At 32.4% G+C, this 23,407-nt stretch overlaps 1 protein-coding gene and 1 long non-coding RNA gene across 4 annotated transcripts in view; one reads left to right on the forward strand and one right to left on the reverse strand.

Annotated features, from left to right (window-relative positions):
* LOC148600338 (inositol-trisphosphate 3-kinase homolog) overlaps nt 1–23,407 on the reverse strand; it is a 56,489-nt gene that overhangs the window by 15,761 nt on the left and 17,321 nt on the right. For both annotated transcript variants that reach the window (XM_088557031.1, XM_088557030.1), the window contains 2 exons: nt 13,225–13,309; nt 8,031–8,180 (listed from right to left, as the gene is read on the reverse strand). In XM_088557031.1, coding sequence (XP_088413157.1) covers nt 8,031–8,180; nt 13,225–13,309 — 235 coding nt within the window. The remainder of the gene's footprint in view (nt 1–8,030; nt 8,181–13,224; nt 13,310–23,407) is intronic.
* LOC148600339 (uncharacterized) lies at nt 17,103–20,169 on the forward strand. 2 transcript variants are annotated; one of them, XR_015917595.1, is made up of 3 exons: nt 17,103–17,218; nt 18,402–18,505; nt 19,662–20,169. It is a non-coding gene; the product is annotated as an uncharacterized LOC148600339 (long non-coding RNA). The 2 variants fall into 2 exon arrangements; XR_015917594.1 differs by having other exon boundaries at nt 17,130–17,218; nt 18,447–18,505.

The raw sequence follows: 23,407 nt of genomic DNA on the forward strand, positions 1-23,407 counted from the left end.
GGGTTTGGTTGACAGGTTTTACTGTATCAAAATATTAATCTTTCAGGAACTACTTCTTTGAATTTCATCTTTCATGATTTTGAAAGCATCATTCAAAGGGTAAAACCTGAGGATTCTGAAAATCTCATTTGAACAGAAAGTAGAATGGAGTTAGATCCTACATGTAGTGACTGAACAACTGACATAAACTTGAAATTTTTCACAGCAGTTTAATTTTCAGGATTAGAACTGCAACAAAAATAAACCAGCATCAATATTTTCTTCATAGAAAATTTCAATCATTCATTGTACAAAAAAATTGAATTAAGTAGCACTCCAGCTAAGAATCATGCAAAATGTGATACAAGGTTGGAAAGCCTACATATTTTTATTTTTGATATTTTGTGTAAAATGCTTTAGTAAACAGGAATCAACATTTGGTTTTTTATATAACCCGTGCTCATAGGAGAAAAAATTATATAGAATGCACTGTAGATTTCAAAATTAAGGGAGATAACTCTGTAAATGACACTCAAATACAATAGAATCTACTGGATTTTCAACGTTGATTATCTCCTAAGAGCAGATAGATCAGAAAGAATAATTACATATTTCATAATATACACTCATAAAACAACAATTACAAAAATAAAAATATGTAGCTTTTTTTGGGATGTATCACATTTTACAGATTTTGCATGATTCTTACAAAGACAGCTACTTAAGACTCTACAAAAGAGTATTAAATACAAAAACTACAAAAAACAAAAACAAAAATCACAAAATATTATCTGGTGTACAACATTTTTCCAATATAAATATAAATCTCATGAAATCAATGAACCTTTAGTGTCAGTCCCTGTAAGAATCAGGCAGTGGGTAAAACATGGTATGGAAAAACCCATCATTTTGATAGTGTAATTTGACTATTTGTACCATCAGATTCAAGGTAATAAGACAAGATTTTCCATATCATGCTGGACCATTGAGTTATGCACTGAAAATGAACATTTCAAGGGCAGACTACTCTGTCAAAAACCTAATTTTTCTAAGACTCTATTGAAAAATTTCTGCATAGAGCCTGTGATGCAGAGATCAAATAATGGTCTTTTCAAATAGAGAAAGTATCCTTGAGTGATATCACATTGTCAGATCGTTGGGTTTTTGACATGCATGTCTCCGATTTTTCCAAATTGCCTGATTCTTACAAATACTTACACTTAACAGCTTCTATTCACATGGTTAGAATCCTCACCTTTGTTGCAAAATGTGGATTGTGCAAAATTTGGGCAAAAATAAGCAAACACCAGAGTGAGACTCTTTTTATAAATTTCTGATCTGTCCCTGAAACATGAGATTGCCATCATAGGATGTAAACAGATTTTAAATGTGAATAAAATTTTTTACAGTTATTTCTACCAGCATCAATGTCCTGACAGGAAAATATAAAGCTGAAATAGGAAATACATGTAATTGAATATTCTTAATCTATTCTTGTTGTATCATTGATCAACTGTGAACAAAACAGACAGAACTGGCAGAAAAAAAAACTAAAACTTCCCTTTAAAGTTAAATGGATGAGATTTTTAGGTCAAGGTGTAAAACTTAAATCTCTGTGTTATCACTTAATAGTTTTTTTGTCTGGTAAACAATTGATTATCAACATCATGTTTCAACAAATTGTCAACATGAACTAGTCATAATATAGTCTAATCCTATCTTTTCCATATATTTCTAAGTATTAGGCAGGGCGTGATGCACCAAACTTATCAAAACAAAACCATCTCAACTAATACATGTATTTCTACATACTAGGCAGGATGTGATGTACAGAAAAACTTTACCTTCAGAACTAAGTACCAGGCAATGAATGATGTTCACCAAACTTGTGAAAACCAACCTATTCCACTTGTACATGTATGTTCATGTATTCTAAATACTAAGCAGGGGTGATGTACACTAAAAAAAATGTCAAAACGAACCATCCTAACTTATACATATTTTTCTAAGTAATCAGCATAAGATCAAGCAATAACAACACTGACCTTCACAAGCCAACTCTCCAAGGTGGCAAGTGATAATTTCCCGACTTTGAATGCCCTAGACAATACAATTTTATTTATCCAGAACATCCCATAATATATCTACCAAACTGATCCTTTATGTATTAAGCTAAACCAAGCTGGCTAGTCAAATTTCAATTTGGTGAGTTTGAACTGGACAATAATGAGAAGAAAAAGAAAGGTTTCACACACTGATCGTGTAGATGTACTTCTAAGTACTAGGCAGGGTTTGATGTATAGAATCTTGTCCAGAGTAATCTTCATAACATGTACATGCACTTTATTAAGTTAACCAACATATACTTCAAAGTACCAGGCAGGATGAGTATTTCTTTCCAACTTGTACAACTTGCATTTTTATGTAACTGGCAGAGTTTGATATATAGAGAAATATTCAAAACATGTACATGTACACCAAAAATGCCACAAACAACATTCCAAACTTGTACATGTATTTCTAAGTACTAGGCAGAGTGTGATATCAGTGTACAGAGAAACTTGTCAAGAGCAGTCTTCAAACTCTATAAGTACACCAAACACAATATTGGACCCCATACTAAAGTTGCATACCAAACATCTGATGACTGTGACTTGTAGTTGCTGAGAAAAATGTTCTGAAAATATTTCCCAAGCTTGCCCACCCATCCAACCGACATCATGAGTGCTAAAAAAACGAATATAAATGGCCTTAGGATTTTGTGTTAATTTTAGCTTATTCGGCATTAAGATTACTGATAGACAAATATCACATAATCAACACCAAATTAAACAAAAATAATAACATTCCGGTAATAAAACTTTTTATGTTTCAATTATTATGACGATTATTATGTACTGTAATAAATCTGTGTGACAACACCTAACAATACAACAGTATTATCACAATATTAGCCTGTTCCTCAGTTCTCATGAAGTTATCTGATTAAGGAAGGGCTACTATTTATGGCAGGTGAACATGAAGTTTCATGCATTAACATGCTCCTTATACTCCAACTAATACTGTTATCCCGTGAAGACATCAGACATCAACTTCAAATCAGTTACAACATATGCCCGATCAATATGACTCGTTGGGTATCTTAACACGTGAACATGAGCAAAACAACCAACACAGAGCTCTTTGAGAACACACAATGAACACAGCACTATAAGGTCAATAATAATCTAGACACAACAGACCGTGGACATATCAAGCTCAGCAGTCCGTTATGGCCATATAAATACTACCTCAATAGTGACGCCATAATTGTGTCTTCCTAAACAGCTCTGCGTTCTTTATCACTCTGGTCTGTTGTGTTCAGATACTTGGCATATATACAGCCATAACAAATAAGAAATCAATCCATTCACCTGGAGACAAGATAATTGAAACAAAACTTGGACAGATGGAACAATGAACAAATGACCGACAAGATGACTCAAATATGCCATCCATGTTACCAAAAATCTCCGATGTCAAACATATTTCTCATGGAAAAACCTAAACAGCTAAATTAAAAGCCACACAGTATTTTTTTTCTTCATATTTTGAAATTACTTACTATATATATATCTGATTTGTCAAAGAAACTAGAGTAAACTTTGAGTAAAGTATTCTAAAGGATACCCCCTACTCCCCTCCCCATCCCATAGGTTCATGAGGTTGATAGAAAATATACTTTATGTTAGCATCATTAAATCCCAGTCATTCTGATACATATACAGGAACAGGAGTTGTACATCATTGTCATCAACAATGAAATAATATGATAAACAATATTAAAAGTATCATTTAATTCCATTCAGGAGTTTCAGAGGAAATGACATGCTAACCCCAGCCCTTTTCCAAAACTAGAGGAGATTATCCTTAACCACTTGAGTGGATTTACACTCACTTTACACTTTACAGTTGGATACTATTTTATTGCATGAACCTGACTTTTATAACCTTCCTTCATACACATACATGTAGGCATTTGATGAATAACATTCCAGTCAAAATTTAATCAAATTCCATTGGGTGGTTTAGAAGAGTTGAGGTGATGAGGTTATAACATGTAAAACCCTGAGACTTACTTGTCTGAATTACACCTAGCAATTTGATGCGGTGAAAAGTGAATTAGTGATATGATATTGTGTGAAGTCCTGTTGAAAGAAAAATACATGTACAAATAATTCTAGGATAAATTTTAATCAGAATAATTAAAAATGTGACAGACAAAGTAACAGACCAACTCAGGAATCTGATCAGACTTCTGTGGATAATGTCATTGTTTAATTAAGAAATAAATTATCTAAACTCCATTTTATCAGTCTTATACCCCAGGCTGACCATTTATGTCACATCATTTTACCCTGAGCAATAGTCATACTACTTATCGACTATAGTATCTCCATATTTCTTAAAAGATGCAGTTGTATTGCATGACATGGCAACTGTTAATGAGCTAAAATTTGGTTGGGACTTAAGTAAAATTGGGAAAAACTTATCTATGGTGATGGAACTAAGATTTTTATACCTCTACGACATTGGTCAGATGTTTATTAAAGTTTTACCACAGCTGTGGTCTAATGACCATTCACAATGTTAACTTATAACCATGAATCTGACTTTAATCAGTGAACATTTACCATCATCTCTGTTTTATTTTTATAGCATCATGATTGTTCAATAATTGTTTTTTAATGTCAGCTAGCTGGTTTGAATGAGTTTTAAAGTGTCATGAACTACTCATTAAGAGTAGACCTACTTAGGAAGAAAAAGTGGAATTTCTCAATTGGTTCACAAGCTAAATAGTCTTCTTGAATTGATCAAGTAGAATAATTCCAGCCAAGTATTCAACCCAAAGATATTGATCATTATTGAGTTCATTACAGACAGACGGACAGCTAGCAACACAAGATAAACCTTGTGACAGACAGACAGACAGACAGACAATCAAATAGCTTTTGCCTAATCAAGATCATTCGACAAGTTTAACAATATTTAAAAGCAGGTGTTCCAATTGATTTTGTAAAAGCACAAATCTTTTTAAGCTCCTTATCAAAATAAGCTGAAACATCACATGCAAAGAATGAAGGAAAGCTTTCATAAATTTCAATTGATTTTCTTTAAGTCTACAATCAATACATTTACTTTTATGTTTGAAATGAAATAATATCTTAATAATACTAAATATTGCAAGTTCAGTGAAACTTCTTTTGTACAAATGAAAATAGAAAACTTCAAACATTTCAAAGATGTTTAATCTTAAAATGTCTGTATTCTCTACCTAATCTACAATTCTATTGCATACAAATAAGTGATATGTAAACTGGCGGATCCAGAGATTTTGAAAAGAAGGGTTTCCTGGCTACTTTTGCTAATATTGTTGTAAACATCCACTCATATGTCCCATCTGTATAATGCTACATATATTGTTGTAAACATCCACTCCTATGTCCCACCTTTATAATGCTACATGTATTGTTGTAAACATCCACTCCTATGCCCCATCTATATAATGCTACATGTATTGTTGTAAACATCCACTCCTATGCCCCACCTTTATAATGCTACATGTATTGTTGTAAACATCCACTCCTATGCACCACCTTTGTAATGGTACATGTATTGTTGTAAACATCTACTCCTATGTCCCAGATATATAATGTTATATGCATTGTTGTAAACATCCACTCCTATGTCCCATCTATATAACTTTTCATGCTTGGAAGTAATGGCCAACTTGAGAAACAGTAAAAGTACTTAAAAAGTAGTCAGTGAAAGGGTTGAAGATCCAGGACCCAGCTTGACAAAACAACAAAGGTCCAAGGTAAACTGTTGAGGGTCATATGACACAAATGAATTTGAACCCCTCAGCCCTGATAGGACAAATGTCCAAGGTAAACTGTTGAGGGTCCTATGACACAAATTAATTTGAACTCCTCAGCCCTGATAGGACAAAGATCCAAGGTAAACTGTTGAGGGTCCTATGACACAAATTAATTTGAACTCCTCAGCCCTGATAGGACAAAGATCCAAAATAAACTGTTGAGGGTCCTATGACACAAATTAATTTGAACCCCTCAGCCCTGATAGGGCAAAGGTCCGAGGTAAACTGTTGAAGGTCCTACATCTATGACACAAATTAATTTGACCTCTATGCCCTGATAGGACAAATGTCCAAGGTAAACTGTTGAGGGTCCTATGACACAAATTAATTTGAACCTCTATGCCCTGATAGGATAAAGGTCCAAGGTAAACTGTTGAGGGTCCTATATCCATGACACAAATTAATTTGAACTCCTAAGCCCTGATAGGACAAATGAACCCTGATTCTATGACACCTCAACACTTTATCTTTTTTGGGAAAATTTTATGTGATTTGTTATACTGTGAAAGTACTATTGTTCATGGGGGACCAATTTTTGTGGTTTTTGTGGGGTGCCAATTTTGGTGGTTTTCATGGGTGAGCCAGACTATAAAATTTGGTTCCAAATGAAAAGAAATTCCCACTGATGTATACATTTAAAACCTGAAAACCACGAATTAAAGAATCAACAAACTTATGTATCTTTCCTAATCCACAAAAATTGGTATCCATGAATTAAGGACTTTCACAATAATCCTTTTGATTGGTTATTTCTCTTGGTACCATGAAGTCATTCACTTAAAATGATTCACAGTCCTAAATTCAAATAATTCCAAACTAAATAAGGTTTAGATAAAAGAACACGTGTTTTTTTTATTAGGCTGGAAACGATTTGAAATAATTATAATGATAGTTTTATAAATTTTATGACCAAGTCATCCTTGCATACACAACTTTGGGACAGCTTACACTTGTTTACGAAGCATAAACTACCCAACAGTTGGTTACTTCACATAATTTGGTCAAAAATGAACTCTCCTTTAATGATTCAACAGAACTCTCCTTTAATGATTCAACAGAACTCTCCTTTAATGATTCAACAGGGTGACTATTGATTTTTTCCTATTTCACTTCTAGCAGTTAGCGACTATAGATATTGTCAGATTTCATGTCAGATCAAATAATTTTCATTAAAGAATTACATTAATATTTTTGTACCATTGTGTACTAGTCCCAGAGGGTATATCATTATCAGTTCTCATCAATGTAAAATGTTCATATTAAAAATTCATTGAGATTATATAAGGCGAACTAAATATAATATTTTGGTTCTCAGGTCACCGTCTCCTTTAAAGGGTGCCTTAATAAGTTTCATACCCATATTTATTTAAAAACTTCCCCCTCTGAATTTTTGGGGGCTTGTGAAGGATATAAAATGCATCCTTATGAATTAAGGCCAAATAAAAAAATGTCCCCTTTCCCTAAATTGGTTTTTTATGAAAATTTGGGACAAAAAGCAAAAAATATCTTTCAATGGCCTAAGACCAGTACAGTTAGTTCAGAATATAACACATGCATTTGATAATGAAACAGAATATTGTTCCCAACACATAATGTCAATATATATCAAATATTTCCTAATCAAATTTGGCAATGATTTTCAAACAATAAATACATAGTCCTTCAGCTTCAACCAGATCCAATCATATAATTATAAAACACCACTTTTTATCAATTAAGACTTTGTTTAACAAGTGCAAACCATAATGTATTTGTATTGGCATACACTTGCCAATTAATTTCAAATCCCATACTTTTCCCTTCGACCTTTTGACCTTATATATCAAAGTAATATTAGATATTCATGAGGAATATGTATGTCTCTGGTTTGTTAAAAAATCCATTGGAATGACAGAGTAAATGACAGGACATGACAGCCAGTAGCATTCACATATCCCTTCACACTTTCATAGGTGTGGATGATCAAAAACTGTGAGAAACTCTAAAAAGAAAAATCACAGATTTTAGTATTTTAGATTTTAGAGGAACTATAAAAAGATGGTGTTGGAAGCCTTTCAAACACAAAATTAGGTTAAAAGCATCTAAAATGAGAAATTGTAGCCATTGTATGGAACAATATGCCTATAAAGGATACAATCGCCATTGTATTCCACCTCTCTGTAAAACATAGGAACAATACTGTGAGCCACATCTTCCATTAATGCTTCATAAGCTTTGGTTTCTGTGTTATCTTTTGTGATTCTCTTCTTCCATATTGTGTTTGGCCCTGCTGGTGCAAATGACCCTGACAAAATAACAGGACAAATATAAGTTACAGTGTATCATTAGTGACAAACATATAGATTTATAAAAATAGATGAATACTTTGAAATAGAAACAGCAGTTATCATATTTAAAATGGGCTTGAAATGACCCTTAAGTCCCCAAACCTACCTATTCACAGGTACATGTATACTTTTAAATTGAAACAACATGACCTACAATAGACCTGACAGATCACACATAAATGCTTCTGTCTCATTCATTTGTTTAAAATAACCACATTCTAGCTACTTAACTGATGTGAAAAGCAATCAACATTCTTATACTTAATCAGATTTTCTCATCTTTCTTCTGATTAAAATTTACAAAATCTACATAATCTTTTCTCAAGTTTATAACTATCATTACATTTTCAATCTGAAATATTAAAAAAAATGAAAAAAGGACATCTAAGTAATATAAAGAAATGTTTCAGATTTTTTAACAGGTTATACAAAATAACCTTATTCACAACACTTCAAGGTTCACCACACTTCAAGGTTTATGAAATGACAAACTAGCCTGAACCAGGTTATTTCTTGTATAACCTGATCAAAATTTAGAAACATCCTCATAATTTGACTGCTAGTAGATTCCAGATAAGTTTTCCTTTCAAATCAAAACAATATTTTGTCTGGGATTATTTGAATGTCTACTGTGGACCAAACTTGACTGATGTCACAATACCAGACCATCTTATATAAAATAATCTGGTTTGCCTAGATAAAATCAACCAATCAGAAGGCTTGTTACTTATCAAATTTAACTATTATCAAATGGTAACCTCCTACACTGCAAAAACATAAACTATGCATATGAAACAAGAGGCTCCCAGGAGCCTGAATCGCTCACCTGGTTCATTTTTTGCTTTTCAATGGCAATAACTCAACAAGACATTGTCCAACAATTTTGACTCCATGAAGACTTTGGCAGGACTTATCATGAGGATCATTTCATCAATCGAAAGTTTCATTCTATCTATTATAATTTTCAAGATATTGACTGATAACTGCAAAAATGTAATTTTTTGCCTTTCAAGGGCAATAACTTATATGGAGTCGTCTGACAACTTGAATCCCTGGAGACTTTTGTAGGCCTTATAATAAGAATTATTTCAGCAATTGAAAGTTTCATTCTATCTATCATAGTTTTCAAGATGTAGGCTGAAAACTGTAAAAAAAAAAAAGAAGTAATTTTTCACCTCTCAAGGGCAATAACCCTTACATGGAGTTGTCTGACAACTTTGATCCCTGAAGACTTTTGTAGGCCTTATAATAAGGATATTTCAGCAACTGAAAAATATTGGCCAAACCTAAGGGTTTTGGAGATATATGCAAAAAACTACTGTACAACCCCTATGTTCTATTTTTAGTAATGGCGGCGATGTTTTTTAACCAATAAAAAATCCAAACGGTCATTTTGTTAAGGATACCCTAAAAAAAAAAAAAAAAAAAAAAAAAAAACCAACTTTCATTGAATTCTGTATAGAAGTTTCAAAGGAGAAGATTTTTGAAAGTAACAACATCAAAAACAGCAAAAACGTCCAAAAAAGGCAATAACTCCAACATGGGTCAGGTCTCACTAACCACTTCTAACGTTTCCATTACTTTACATTTCACAAAAGTAATTTTCAAAGTTTCACTGTGAATTCCCAGGACAAATGACATCTTTAAGTTGCATACTGTTGCGAAGCTTGGAAAATAAGGCTTCCAAAATCATTATGCTAATGGTACGATGATTGTAGAAATTCTTCACAAAATTTACTTGAATAAATAATACTGAAAATCCACATCCTTACCTTTTCTGTTAACTGACAGCATGGAGGCAAATTACTCACACATGTAAGCAATATTCATACACTTTTGTAGTTAATTACATATATGATTTTAAAGTACACAGTACACATTCTCAGCTTTATTTTGACTACTTTTAATCATAATACATACAAATAATGCACTTACAATGCATATGTCTAGGTTCAGTGTGTTTTTGGTACTACATAGGGGGGCGGCCATTTGACCTGGAAGTGGTTAAAGAGACCTCTACAGATTTTCACCACAATTTGATCAGAGATAGATCTCATCATGCTGAATATTTTAACCTTGTCAGAATTTAGCTAAACCTAACGGTTTTGGAGATATATGCAAAAATCTGCTGTCTGACCCCTATATTCTATTTTTAGTAATGGTGGCCATGTTTTTTAACCGATCAAAAATCCAAACGGTCATTTTGTTTAGGATAACCTACAAAGAAAAAACTTTCATTGAATTCTGTATAGTGGTTTTCGAAAAGAAGATTTTTGAAAGTAATAACATCAAAAACAGCGAAAAATGTCCAAAAAGGGCAGTAACTACAACATGGATCAACAGCTTTTCACCAAAATTTGACCACAGATGGATCTCATCATGCTAATTACTTTAACCCACCTCAGAATTTGGCTAAACCTATCAGTTTTGGAGATATATGCAAAAATCTGCTATCTGACCCCTCTGTTCAATTTTTAGTTTTTTAATCGATCAAAAATCCAAACAGTCATTTTGTGCAGGATACTCTAAGAAACAGTCATTATAAGTTTCATGCAAATCTATTCAATAGTTTCAGAGGAGAAGATGTTTGAAGAAATCGTTAATGACAACGACGACAACAGACGCAAAGTGACATCTGAATATAGCTGAAATATTGCTGCTTGGACATTAAACCCCAACAAACAAACAAAACAAACAAAAATGTTGATTCCAACATAACTTGAAAGAGTAATCAAGGGAACTAAAATTCTAAAGAAAATCAAAAGAATGTAATCCAGGGACTAAGATTAGACATGGAAACAGACAAACACAACAAAGAACATAAAATAACTAAAATAACAGGTTATTGAAAACAACAAATGGGATTGTGCTGAGAATCCACCTGAATTTGGAATATATAGTACCAAACAATTGTGCAGATTCCCTTTCCTAAATACATACCAGACTGTATCCATGTATTATTTCTGTTTTACTCACCAGGATGGCCAGTTAACTGTATCCATGTATTATTTCTGTTTTACTCACCAGGATGGCCAGTTAACTGTATCCATGTATTATTTCTGTTTTACTCACCAGGATGGCCAGCTATGTGTATCCATGTATTATTTCTGTTTAACTCACCAGGATGGCCAGCTATGTGTATCCATGTATTATTTTTGTTTTACTCACCAGGATGACCAGCTAGCTGTATCCATGTACAGTGGAGCCTCTGAAAACCGGCTGCCCATGGGACCAAAGAAATCGGCCGGTTTTCAGAGGTGCCGGTTTTCGGAGGTTCCGGAAATTTTCGTATCCATTCCGTATATGGATACCGGAAGTACAATGTTATTGATCTTGTGATCGATCCGATCCTATTGATGATTATCTGATTGCACTGTTTGTATGTTTCTACACACATTCTTTGATAGGTATTTGTGTATGTTAGTGTTCAAATCAAGAATAAACGTAAAAGTTGTATTGTTGTTTTTAATTAAAGAGTAATCGTACTGTTCAGTATTTTTATATTGTTGACAGTTTAGTGATGCGTGGCGTAGTTTATTGACATTGTCTTTGATCTGTGTAAAGTTTTTAAGGTAAACTAGTCACCGATGCCTTTGTTGACTAAAAATACTAAAAGATGAAGATGTGACTGAGAAACTAAAGAAACAAATCAAAAGTGAAATAAAAATGTCTCTAAACCAAAAACCCGACTAAATACCAAGGTATCATGACAATGAATCCATATAGACAGTATTTTACCCTTCTCACATCAGATCGTTCAAATTGTCATGTTTACTTTTGTTACCAAATCTAAATTTCTTCAAATTGTCATTGTTATCATAATTTGCAAGATATTCTGATTTTCTCTTTAAAATATCGGAAACGGTCGTTTTTCCTACACCGAATTTTTCACTTAACGATTTCTGAGATGGTTTTGGAAAACTTTCAGATTCTTTGATTAAATTAATTTTGTCTTCTAGCGTTAATTCAATACGACGACGTTTAGCCGGCGGTTTTGACATTTTAGCAGTAATTTTAGATTAAACCAGAAGCAATGCAAATTTCAGAATGATTTGAAAATTGTAACACCGGCTATTTAAGGAAAACCATTTTCAAGCCATAACTTTAATTTCATTTACTCATTTTACAATAGAACACAAGCGGTCAGCACAATCTATTTTGAAGTTTTCATTTTCTGTTTTTAATAGAACACAAGCGGTCGGCACAACATATTTTGAAGTTTTCATTTTCTGTTTTTACAGTATCGTTTGAAAATGTGGTTATCAAAACAATTTTTAAATTTAACATTTGTTAAAAAGTTAATTACATATAGGATCATGGTTATTGCCCTCATTATCTGTGATAATTAATGAATAAAAGAGTGTCACTCCTTGTTAATGCCAATCAAGATCGGTGTTAGCCTTTTGAAGTACTGATTTATTGATCTTACCGTGATTGACATGTTTACAACATGTTACACGGCTCATTGATTTGACTTGTCGGCAAACTTTTCACCGGTTTTCGGAAGTTAATTTTTACAAAGAAATGGGTTTTGGGACCGCATTTTGCAGCCGATGTTCGGAATTCAGAGGGGCCGGTTTAGGGAGGAAATTTTTACTTAATTATATAGGGGAAAATTCTGGACCAAAACTAAATGATCGGTTTTCGGAGGATTCCGGTTTTCAGAGGGGCCAGTTTAGGGGAGTTCCACTGTATTATTTCTGTTTTACTCACCTGGATGGCCAGCTAACTGTACCCATGTACTCTTTCTGTTTTACACACCAGGATGACCAGCTAGCTGTATCCATGTATTATTTTTGTTTTATTCACCAGGATGACCAGCTAGCTGTATCCATGTACTCTTTCTGTTTTACTCACCAGGATGGCCAACTAACTGTACCCATGTACTCTTTCTGTTTTACTCACCAGGATGGCCAGCTATGTGTATCCATGTATTATTTCTGTTTTAATTACTAGGATGACCAGCTATCTGTATCCATGTACTCTTTTCGTTTTACTCACCAGGATGGCCAGCTAACTGTATCCATGTATTCTTTCTATTTTTCACCAAGGCATCACTGGCAGGTGCTGTAAGGTCCAATGTTGTCTGAAATGAAAAATAAATTAAGGAATTAAGATCATATAATTACAATTACATAATAAATCTATATAATATAACCTTGTGGATTTCCATTTTAAATTACCAGAATACCAATTATATATATTGCAAATTTTGATATGCCGCACTGTAACATGTGTTTCAAGGATTAACCTCTCATCAGCAGCATTAGAATCAAATACAAAGGACAATCTTCATGAACTGTATACAAAACTAAAACTATCAAAATAGAAAGAAGTCTTTGAAACAGCTTTTATGCATTGGCACAATACAATGTATTTACTATAAAACAAAAGTTGAAGGGTCAATCATTGTACTGACTCCCTAAACTTCATACTTTGTTCATGCAATTAATGTAGACATCAATGAAGGTTGATTTAGAATGTGCTTTTTGTACTCATTTGAATACTGATAAAACCATGGCATAAAATTCCCTGTCAATGTCACATTAAAACTGCTCCACATGAATAGTGAAATAATATGATCAAAAATACGGTTTCCAACCACCACCTGCTTCTTACAATAACTGGTACTAGTACAAACTATTGGGTGCAGAGAAAGAACCAGAAATTCATTTTTTTTTAAAAGGAGTAATCTAGAAATTAATAGAAGTGAATTTAATCATTAGCTCATTTTGCCCAAAATTTGCTTTGAATTCACTTTATTATTAAAAAAGGGGCTCCAAAGCCACAGTGATAACTCTTAAGACAAACAGTAAAGCTGTTCATACACAAGAAAAAGTATTTCACATGGTTTTCATATTAAATTCATGTGGAATTCACATGAACATTCCATGAAGTTTGATTTGCCTGACATAAAAAAGCTTGAGATATTGCAGTATGTTTTTATAATCAATCTGTGTGTGGATAATTTCTTGTCCACTTATTGCATCAATACATTGAAAATTCTGATAGCTTGCACAGAGCTTGGAATGTTAAAATTTATGAAGCACTCCAGCTAAGAATCATGCAAAATGTGACACATGGGTTGAAAGCCTAAATATTTTTTTTATTTTTGATATTGCCTTTAAAATGCTTAAGTTAACAGAAAGTAACATTTCCATATAACTCTTTTTCACAAGAGATATAAATTATACAGAATGCACTGAATACTTTTTTCATTTCAATTTTTTTTTATTTTTGTATATATTTCTCACAATGTACTATAAAAGTTTCCTGTTTTTGCTGTGACCAAAATAAACATAAACTCATTTATATAACATCTCACATAATGAAAAACTAACCATTGTTTCAAACTGCAAAAAAACATTGATACCATTAATTTGTTAATATAAGGAGGTAGACCTAGGGTAAGGGACACAACCCATACAAATCATCAGAACCTTGGTATTCAGCATTTTACATCAATGTCATGTAAGCATCAAAGTAACTTAGATTAATTTCATTCTATGTCAAATGAACGCTTGATAGCCTATGGTGAAATTGAATATGATACAAAAGAGTTATCAAGGGAACCAAGGTTATAGCGGTAATCAAAAGAATGTAATCCAGGGATAAAGACCAGACATGGAAAACAGACATACACAACAAAGAACATAAAGTAACTAAAATCATACATACAAAGTAACAAAAGTAAATGAGCAACTCGGACTCCACTAAAAATTGGGAGCATGGACCAGGTGCACCGGTAGGGTAAGCGTCCTCTGCTTTTCTAAAAACACCTGCCGAGTTGCTCATAAAAAGTCAAGTCCGGGGTAGACAAATGAGGGAAGGAAAACTATGACCCGTTGAATAAATCAGTTTTCATGGTGCTGATGGATACACCATAACGATCCACGAGTTCATGATAACGGCCATAAAACTTCTGTAGTGATGACTTCAATCTTGTAGCAACATATCAATGACTTCATGAGTTATGTCCCTTACCCTAACTCTATCTCCATAAAGAGTCTTCCAAATTTGATATCCATGAATATATAAGGAGAATGGACATGGTGAATATGTCAGAGAGCCAACAAACCCACCAGGATGAAAAAGGTCAGCTCAAGGCCACCCATATGAGTCTTCAATGAACGAGGAAACCCTCACATGACAGGACAGGCAGCAACTGGCCTCGAAACATTATACACAGGTACATCAAAATAGTTGCTTCTATATACCTGTACTCTTTCAACATAAAGTAAACTGAAAGTGAAAACCAACCAGAAAATTCCTTACTTTGGACAGTATGTTCATTTTAAAGAATCTGCAAAAATTAGCAAATGGGAAAATGTACCCAGCAATACTTATCTGTCCAAAAAAAAAATAGAAATAAAAATCGCAATAATTAAAATATCTTAAGTATATGTAATAGTAAAATAAGCCACTTACAGAAATTTATATCCAATAAATCTCAACAAAAAGAGGAAATTAATGGAAAACAACCAACTTCAATCTATTTTTTCTAGAACAGATTGAGTCATATAAACTATGAAAACTTACATTATTCATTGCACATTTCAAGTGGATTAAAGCCAAATTGAGATAAACTCCATGCTGGGTGTTTTATAAAGCTCTTGTAGATAATACCCCTAAAAAATTAGCAAGCAAACAAAGTTTTCTTACAGCATTTGGAGATTTAGACACAATTCCTTTCAGACAAACATGCTTATTGTTTTTTTCTATCGATGTAGGTGACATTGTAAACCTTTTAAACAAACACAATATCATTCTAAACTTTACCAACTGCTAATAACTTTGTTTTCCATTTATTAAATCACGAACTTCAAAAGTAAGACAAAACAAATTCAAACTTAGTGTAATTTGTAAAAACATTTCAAACTGACTTTTTTAATTCTAGAAGAAAAACATCATTAAAATTCAGTCCTTTAAGCTTGTAGAGACAGAATGGTGAAGAGTTATAATATGGCTATTTACACCAGCACCTCTAACATTCTACCTTTCATTTTAAGGTAAAAGATATGGTATAACAGAGATTCAAATCAAGAAAGAGCTTGTTGCTTTGGGTGGGTTGAATGCTGGAAATCCTATTTCCCCCTCCAATTAATGCCTTCAAAATTAAAGAATAGTTCAGCGTTTAACAAGATGTTCTGAGACAAAATATTTATTAACAAAGAATTCAGTTTTAATACATCAAGCAAATTTTTAATTTCCTGCATGGTTTCATGTGTGTCCTGAGACAAATAAAGAATGACTATAGTCATGTCATTATATCTTGTCAATGAACAGAAAACTTGTTCCTTTTACTACCAAGCGATTGGTATACTACAGATTTCATTTGACACAAAACATGGTATCATTTTAAAAATCAAGTAATGATTATACATAGTGGGTTTATGTAAACATATCTATCAAACTCAAAATAAAGATGATAATGCATGACCATGTGTTTCTAGGCAATTATCATAAAATTAAAGTACTACATGGTGATGATGTGCAGGGGTTGATAAAACACATGAAGCTTATACATTAAAAATGACAATAATAAATGAACTCATTATCCTTTTACGCAGTAAAAATAAATGACACATTTATCAAAAAATATCAATATGCTGCAGTTGAGAAAAAGCAAACTGGAAATTCTGTACATTTTTTTACACCCAACTTTTAACCCCACACCCAAAAAAAAAAAATTTTGACAAAGGATAAGAATTTGACCAGAATTAAAGTTGTCCTTTTCTGGCCCCTTTTTCCATTATGGTTCAAGTCACAACCCCCAAAATCAATCCCTGCATTCCTTTGATAGCAAGGTGACTTACGGTACGATCATATAAAGATCTACAAACAAGGTTATACTTGAATTATCTTTTGAAAATGACAAAAAAAATAATTTGTAAAACTAACCTAATAATGCCGGCATGGATAAGGGGTAAAGTTAGATTACAAAAGACAAAGAAAATGTAACCCCCTTGAAGGCTTGACTAAACCCCTTAGAGGGGTAAGTTCAATTTTTTTTAAATTATTTTCTTTAATCCAAAATTATTCAAAATTCAAAGCAGAAATACTGTGAGCAAGCAATAAAGGAAAATAGTCCCGGTTTCAAATAGGCTTGTTGAACAAAAACAAGTCCCTGAACAGTAATTAAATTCCTTCATGCACACCTACATATGATGCCCAACCTTCCTATAAATTTCATCAAAATCCCTTTAGCAGCCTAGAAGGGGTTTCACCTACAAGGTTTTAACATGTTGAACCCTAAAATCTGATTATCTACCTTTGGAGTCCTTCACTGCCAATTATGTTTCTTTGTGCAAATTTATACAAGATACCAAACCTTCCTATAAATACCTTGCTAATACTTAAACTCAAATTAAGCGTTGGAACACAAAATGTCTACAAACATCAGACAGCCACAGCATGATACCATTATAACATTGCAAAAATTTATGGTCATATAATCAAAGGAGAAATACTTTATAGATAGTTCTAATATATACTTTATCTATGTATGTTTATGGTAAATGAAAATCTATCCTTTTGATGTCGTCAAAGTAGATTTGCCCGACATTTGTTATGACAAAACATGCCATGAAAAAGTCATCCTAATGACAATAATATACAAATTTTAAGAACATATTACTTAAACTAGCCTTCTCATTATTCAAGTTTTAATTCATAACAACTTCTGGTTAATTAAAATTCTGCAGAAGAATCACAATTAAAACTTAAGTGTTTTTCTTTGTAAGAATCAGGCAATGGGTGAATTATTGTGGAATAATTTAACTTCAGAAGTAACACACTTTCTGTTTGGATAAAAAAAAATTACCATCATTTCAAAGACCAAATTTGGTAAATGATTGCCAAGTCATCAACCATTTTAATGGCTTACTTAATGAATTTTGGTACTTAATTAAATTATATGGAATGACTGTTATATTTTTGCGGTCTATTTGAAATAACCTTAATGCCTGTTGTACACACTTGTAAAAAACCTGCTACACAGGTTATTTGTTGTGTAGTACATGATTGAGGTAATTTCTTCATAACTGGTAACTGGTCAAACTGGGAGTCTCAGCTTGTTCAAACAGATTTCCATTGCTTCATTTTCAATACAATGTGTAATTATCAACCAACATTGTCAAGTATAAGAGTTTTTTAAATTCTGATCTTGACTTTTTTAGGTAATGCTATGCGCGGACCAAAGGCCTTATCATTTTTAATTCTAGGTTATACAAGACTCATACTTTTCTGGACTTGTATCACCATCATATATTTGGTGTCTTCTGTAAGTATTTAATAAAAACATCCATGTGAAATATTCTAATGTTAGGAAATACTGATGAAAGAATGGCTAAGTTCAACATGCTTAAATTGTATGAAGAAAATTACTGAATTTTTTCATAACAAAAGATGCACATCTACAATATGTATATAATCATTGTGCAAAGTTTGAATAATATTCTTTAAGTAATTTTTTTGTTACAGATTACACAAAGGAATTACCCCTCATTTTGTTGATTTTTGTCCAGAATTTGGCAAAAAATTATCAATTTATAATCTGAATCCCCCTTTTTTCAAATTTTCTGGATCAGAACCCCAGTCTTAATAGACATTTAGATTTTCACTTCCCCTGAGATATCTCATAATCTCTCTATTTTGATAAATATATTGCATGCATATATTGTTTGTTGTTTTTTTTTCCCGGACATCAATGTCTGTTTATACTGTTTTACACAGACAATAATATTGACCATATAAACCAATGAAGTAGATCCAATATTATATGTACAAAACAATTGGTGTGACCCAAATTAACAACTAATATATCATGATACATTAACACAATTATTGAGGATACTGGACAACAATGTGGAGCTAACCAATACACAATATAATCATAAATAGGAAAATTCCAAAGAATGTTTTCATGTTTTTTAACACATGGAAACATATCTTTAGGCCTGTTCTTTATCTTGACCTGAAAGCTATTTTTTTTATAACATTTTTTGCAGTTTAAAAATAAAATCCCTGACTTGACAAAAACTTAAACCAATGAAAATGTTCCAAATTTCTTGCAGATTTTAAGACTCGTTATGTATATCAGTTTTAATTGCTTTGATTTTTGTAAGTAAATGTGTGTAATTAGTTATGATATTTAATTACCAAAATTTCAGTAAATACTAAACCTCTTAAGAACTATATAAGAAATGTATATAATTCCCAATTATGACCAGTAATTATGCATAATTACTGATATTTTCCAAAGTTTTTCTAAAAATTTATCCATTTAATTTAAGTTTGGGTAACTGTGTGTAACAAAGGCATGAATACTAGGTGCCAAATGAAGAATAAATTGACTCAATATGATAAATAATGATTAATTTCACTTCAAGTTCTTCATGACATTTAACAGATTTTACTGTTTATTTTATCTCTTTAAGATTGAAGTGGACAGTTAATAAATTAATGAACTACAATGAACAGTCATGGATCATACTCAATAAAGTTAAAAGAGGAAAATTGATTGACCCAACAGTGACCAATCATTAAGATTTGTTGTTTCCAAACAAAGACACTTTTTATGACTCAAATTTACAGCATGGTAATCCAGATTTGTTTTTAAAATCCTGTTCCACAACTACCACTCTTATCAAACGTCAGGAGGCTGTTGCATGACCGGCACCGTACCTGTACTACACTGAGTTTAATGCAAATCATACACTGAATCAAGTTTATTACAACAAATGTATGGTATAAATAGCTGTCGAAAACTGCAGGACCTACTGGGACTGAGGACCAATATTGACAGAATCAGCCACTGGGAACTGACTCATTTCTGATTTCCGTTATTATACACAATTCCTACTTAATATTTTAATAGTTACATCTAATTTCTAAACTTGCCAGTTAAAAATATACATATTTACTGAAATTTTCAGTAATTATATATAATGCCTAATTATAGACTTTAACTGTACATACATGTCAAAATGGAGTCAGCTGACATTCATTGAAGGTGACCAGTCTTATGGATGTTTCTTTCCTTTTAAAGTCATAACATTAACCAAGCGTTAGTTGTGTCTAAACTCTGCATGGGACACATAAAACAGCAACTAAAGTTAAAATCTAATAAAAAGATCTTAAATGAGCATGTTGGTAATAGTTCATGTTCCCATACATACAAAGTTCATGTTCCCATACATACAAAGTTCCTTTACCTTTTAAAGGTTAATTTATGAATACCAAAAAATCTAAATTCCACATGATGTGTCAATCCATCCAAGGAACAATATATAAAGGCCATCAATACCATCTAAGATCATTTTAGCTTCCTATCATTCTCAAAAATTTGAAGAAAATCAATAAAACAAAAGGGGTGCTATCCAGGTGATCACTGACAAACCAAAATCTTTCTTTTTTATTCAAGTCCCTCCCCTGAAAAAAAAACAACCTTGATGATTTATATGAAACTCAATCTGATTAAATATTTGTTGGCTACTATGAAGATCAAAAAGAAAAAAAAAATACTTGTAAATGTCCAAGGGACCAACACATAGAAACACAGGTCAAAGAATGATTTAAAATACCACCATTTTGTGTGGGGTACAAAAAAAAAAGTCATACTCATACTGAAGTCAATGGACCTGTTAAGTACCAGTCCATATAAAATTCAGACACTGTTTATGATACAGGTGATTCATGGTATAGAAAAACCCTCCAAATAAGCAATGTTTTGTCAGTCTTCAGTAACAATAGTCCTTTCTGTATTTAGATCTGTACTTTTAAGAAAACCTTACATTCATAACACACCAAAACAACCAAATCAAAACAAATCAAGAAAGATAACTCTTACAAAGTGATAATTCCAAGTACAATTTAAATAATTTTATCTTAAAAGCACAACACCCAAATGAAAAACTAAGAATGGTTATGTGGTCTGTAACTGATTATGAATTAGGAACAAAAGTGACTTTGGTGGGTATTTGACATGCATGAATCACCTTCTGTCTGATTTGTATAAAGACAGATACTTAATACAACATTTACAGAGTGGTTTCTATAAAATTAAAACCAGTTATTACAAGGCAGGCATAATACATTAGCGCAATTAGATCATTCAAAGATCGTAGTTCGTCCATAGATCTGTAATTAATAAGGTATATGGTTCATCTAAAAATTATCTGATAATAATAATTATCTAGAACTATTCAGAAATTGCATTCTATGTAGAATGTCCTAATAAATGTTATATCCAAGATGGAAAGACAGTTTAATTGAATTTATTGAATATCTCCAGCAATTTTTCAAAGCAGATCATTTTAGACAGCTATTGTTCAAATTTCACTTTTTTATCATGAGATAAATTGATTTGTTTAATGATAAATGAAAATGAGGAGGTAATCAACCAACTTGCAAACTTCATATATTTATCTACATAAGTAAGAAATTATCAAAAAAATTCCTGTAATAATCATGTTCCTGTGCAATAATGTCAGAAAAAATTTATTTTCATTTTAATTGTTTCATCTGTAATTGCATTATATATATGTATGTTGTATATGCCAGAAATGGCGGATGATTGGTTTTAATAAATTATTCTATTCTATTCTGTTATAGCCAATATTTTTCTATTAACTTTCCAAACACCTTTACTAACTAATGAAAAAAAAAATAATGACACATAAAAATGTAAATGAATAAACTAAGTTAATCTGTTACTTCAATCATTTATCAATAAATTTGAATTCAATTTTCTGAATCTGTATGGGATGAGAAAGTATTGCACAAACTTCATCATTTCGAAGACTAAAATCCTTTGCTTCATCTTCCTTTAACTTTCTTTACTACTCTGTTCACGCCCCCTCATGCCTTATAATTTAGGTTACATACCACCAATTCAACAAATGAGCATTTGGAACATACGCAAAAATAGTCTTACCCAGAAATTACCCCTGTTCCTCATAATGCTGTGAAAAAAGTTCTCATTTTATTTTAAAAATTTAAAGAGTTTCAGAGAGGAAAAACATTTCTGTACATTTTATAGGTGTATTTTGCTTCTTGTGATGTGAAGCCTAATCTCCATAATGATTTCTGAATATACCCCTATCTTGTGAAAACACTGGGATTTCCTGTGCTATTTATAGACCCTTCACTTCCGGTGACCAGTACTGCACTGCAAGTCTGTTAACCCCACATGCCATTTTGAGGATTGTGAGCTGAAATATGTAGAACCATGCTGATATATAGTCCTCTGCAGGTTAAAGTTAAGGTAAAGTCCAGAGGAGCCATTGAATATTGTGAAATTAGCATAGAAGCCTATGGGAAGTGGAATTAGTGGTTTCTATAAACATCCAATAAACATTTATCAAGCTCCGCCAGACGTTTGTTTCCTCCCTTACTGCTGCAGACAGGCTTTTCGAAATTCTCGGGCGTTAATCAAATCTTAAGTCGGTTAACAATTGAACAATGTCGCGTAAAATCATCTCCTTTTCCCCCACTTGGTAAGGTTCTTGCATTTTCTGAGATGACTCGCTGCAGCGTCTAGTGAATTTCTAAAGTCAGACGCTGTTCAGAGCTTGAGAAGTCATGGCAAGGAGATATGACAAATCAAAATAATTATAACAGGACCTGTAATTTCAGGTCTACGTTAATTACAGATATTTTTTATAATATACTGCTTATATCAAAATTTGAAAAAAATATCCAGGCATGATCCAGAAAGCTTGGACAGGGACGGGTTTCAAACTATTCTTTGCTTCTTTTGCCCAAATTCTAAATGTGTGCCCAAAATGAAAAAAAAATACCACCAAAAACGTAGGGGCTTTCAATCCTCCGGAATGCCACCTTTGATGCATGTTTTTGAGAATTTACAACATTTTTTTCCAAAAAGTACATATCCCTCCCCCTTCTAAAATCAAATTGTTGCTGTCTTTATGAATGGACATTTTCACCTCGTTAAATATGATTTACGACCAAACCAGGGAAAAACATGTCCGGAACATGTACTTCACTTTACAGTAATCATTATAGTCATTAATTGGTAATAATAGTTCTGTGTCTGTAAAAGACCATGATCATTATGATGTGAATTAGGGCCTATTAGCCAGATGTCATCCAGTTCAAGGGTATTCGTGTCAAGTAAGATGGATGAAGTCCAGCGGTTTGTTTGTTCTGGAAACGGTAATAA

The sequence above is a fragment of the Perna viridis genome, chromosome 13 (assembly GCF_037379345.1).
Source record: "Perna viridis isolate PV_CMFRI_1.1 ecotype Kerala chromosome 13, ASM3737934v1, whole genome shotgun sequence".
NCBI classification, from domain to species: Eukaryota; Metazoa; Mollusca; class Bivalvia; order Mytilida; family Mytilidae; genus Perna; species Perna viridis.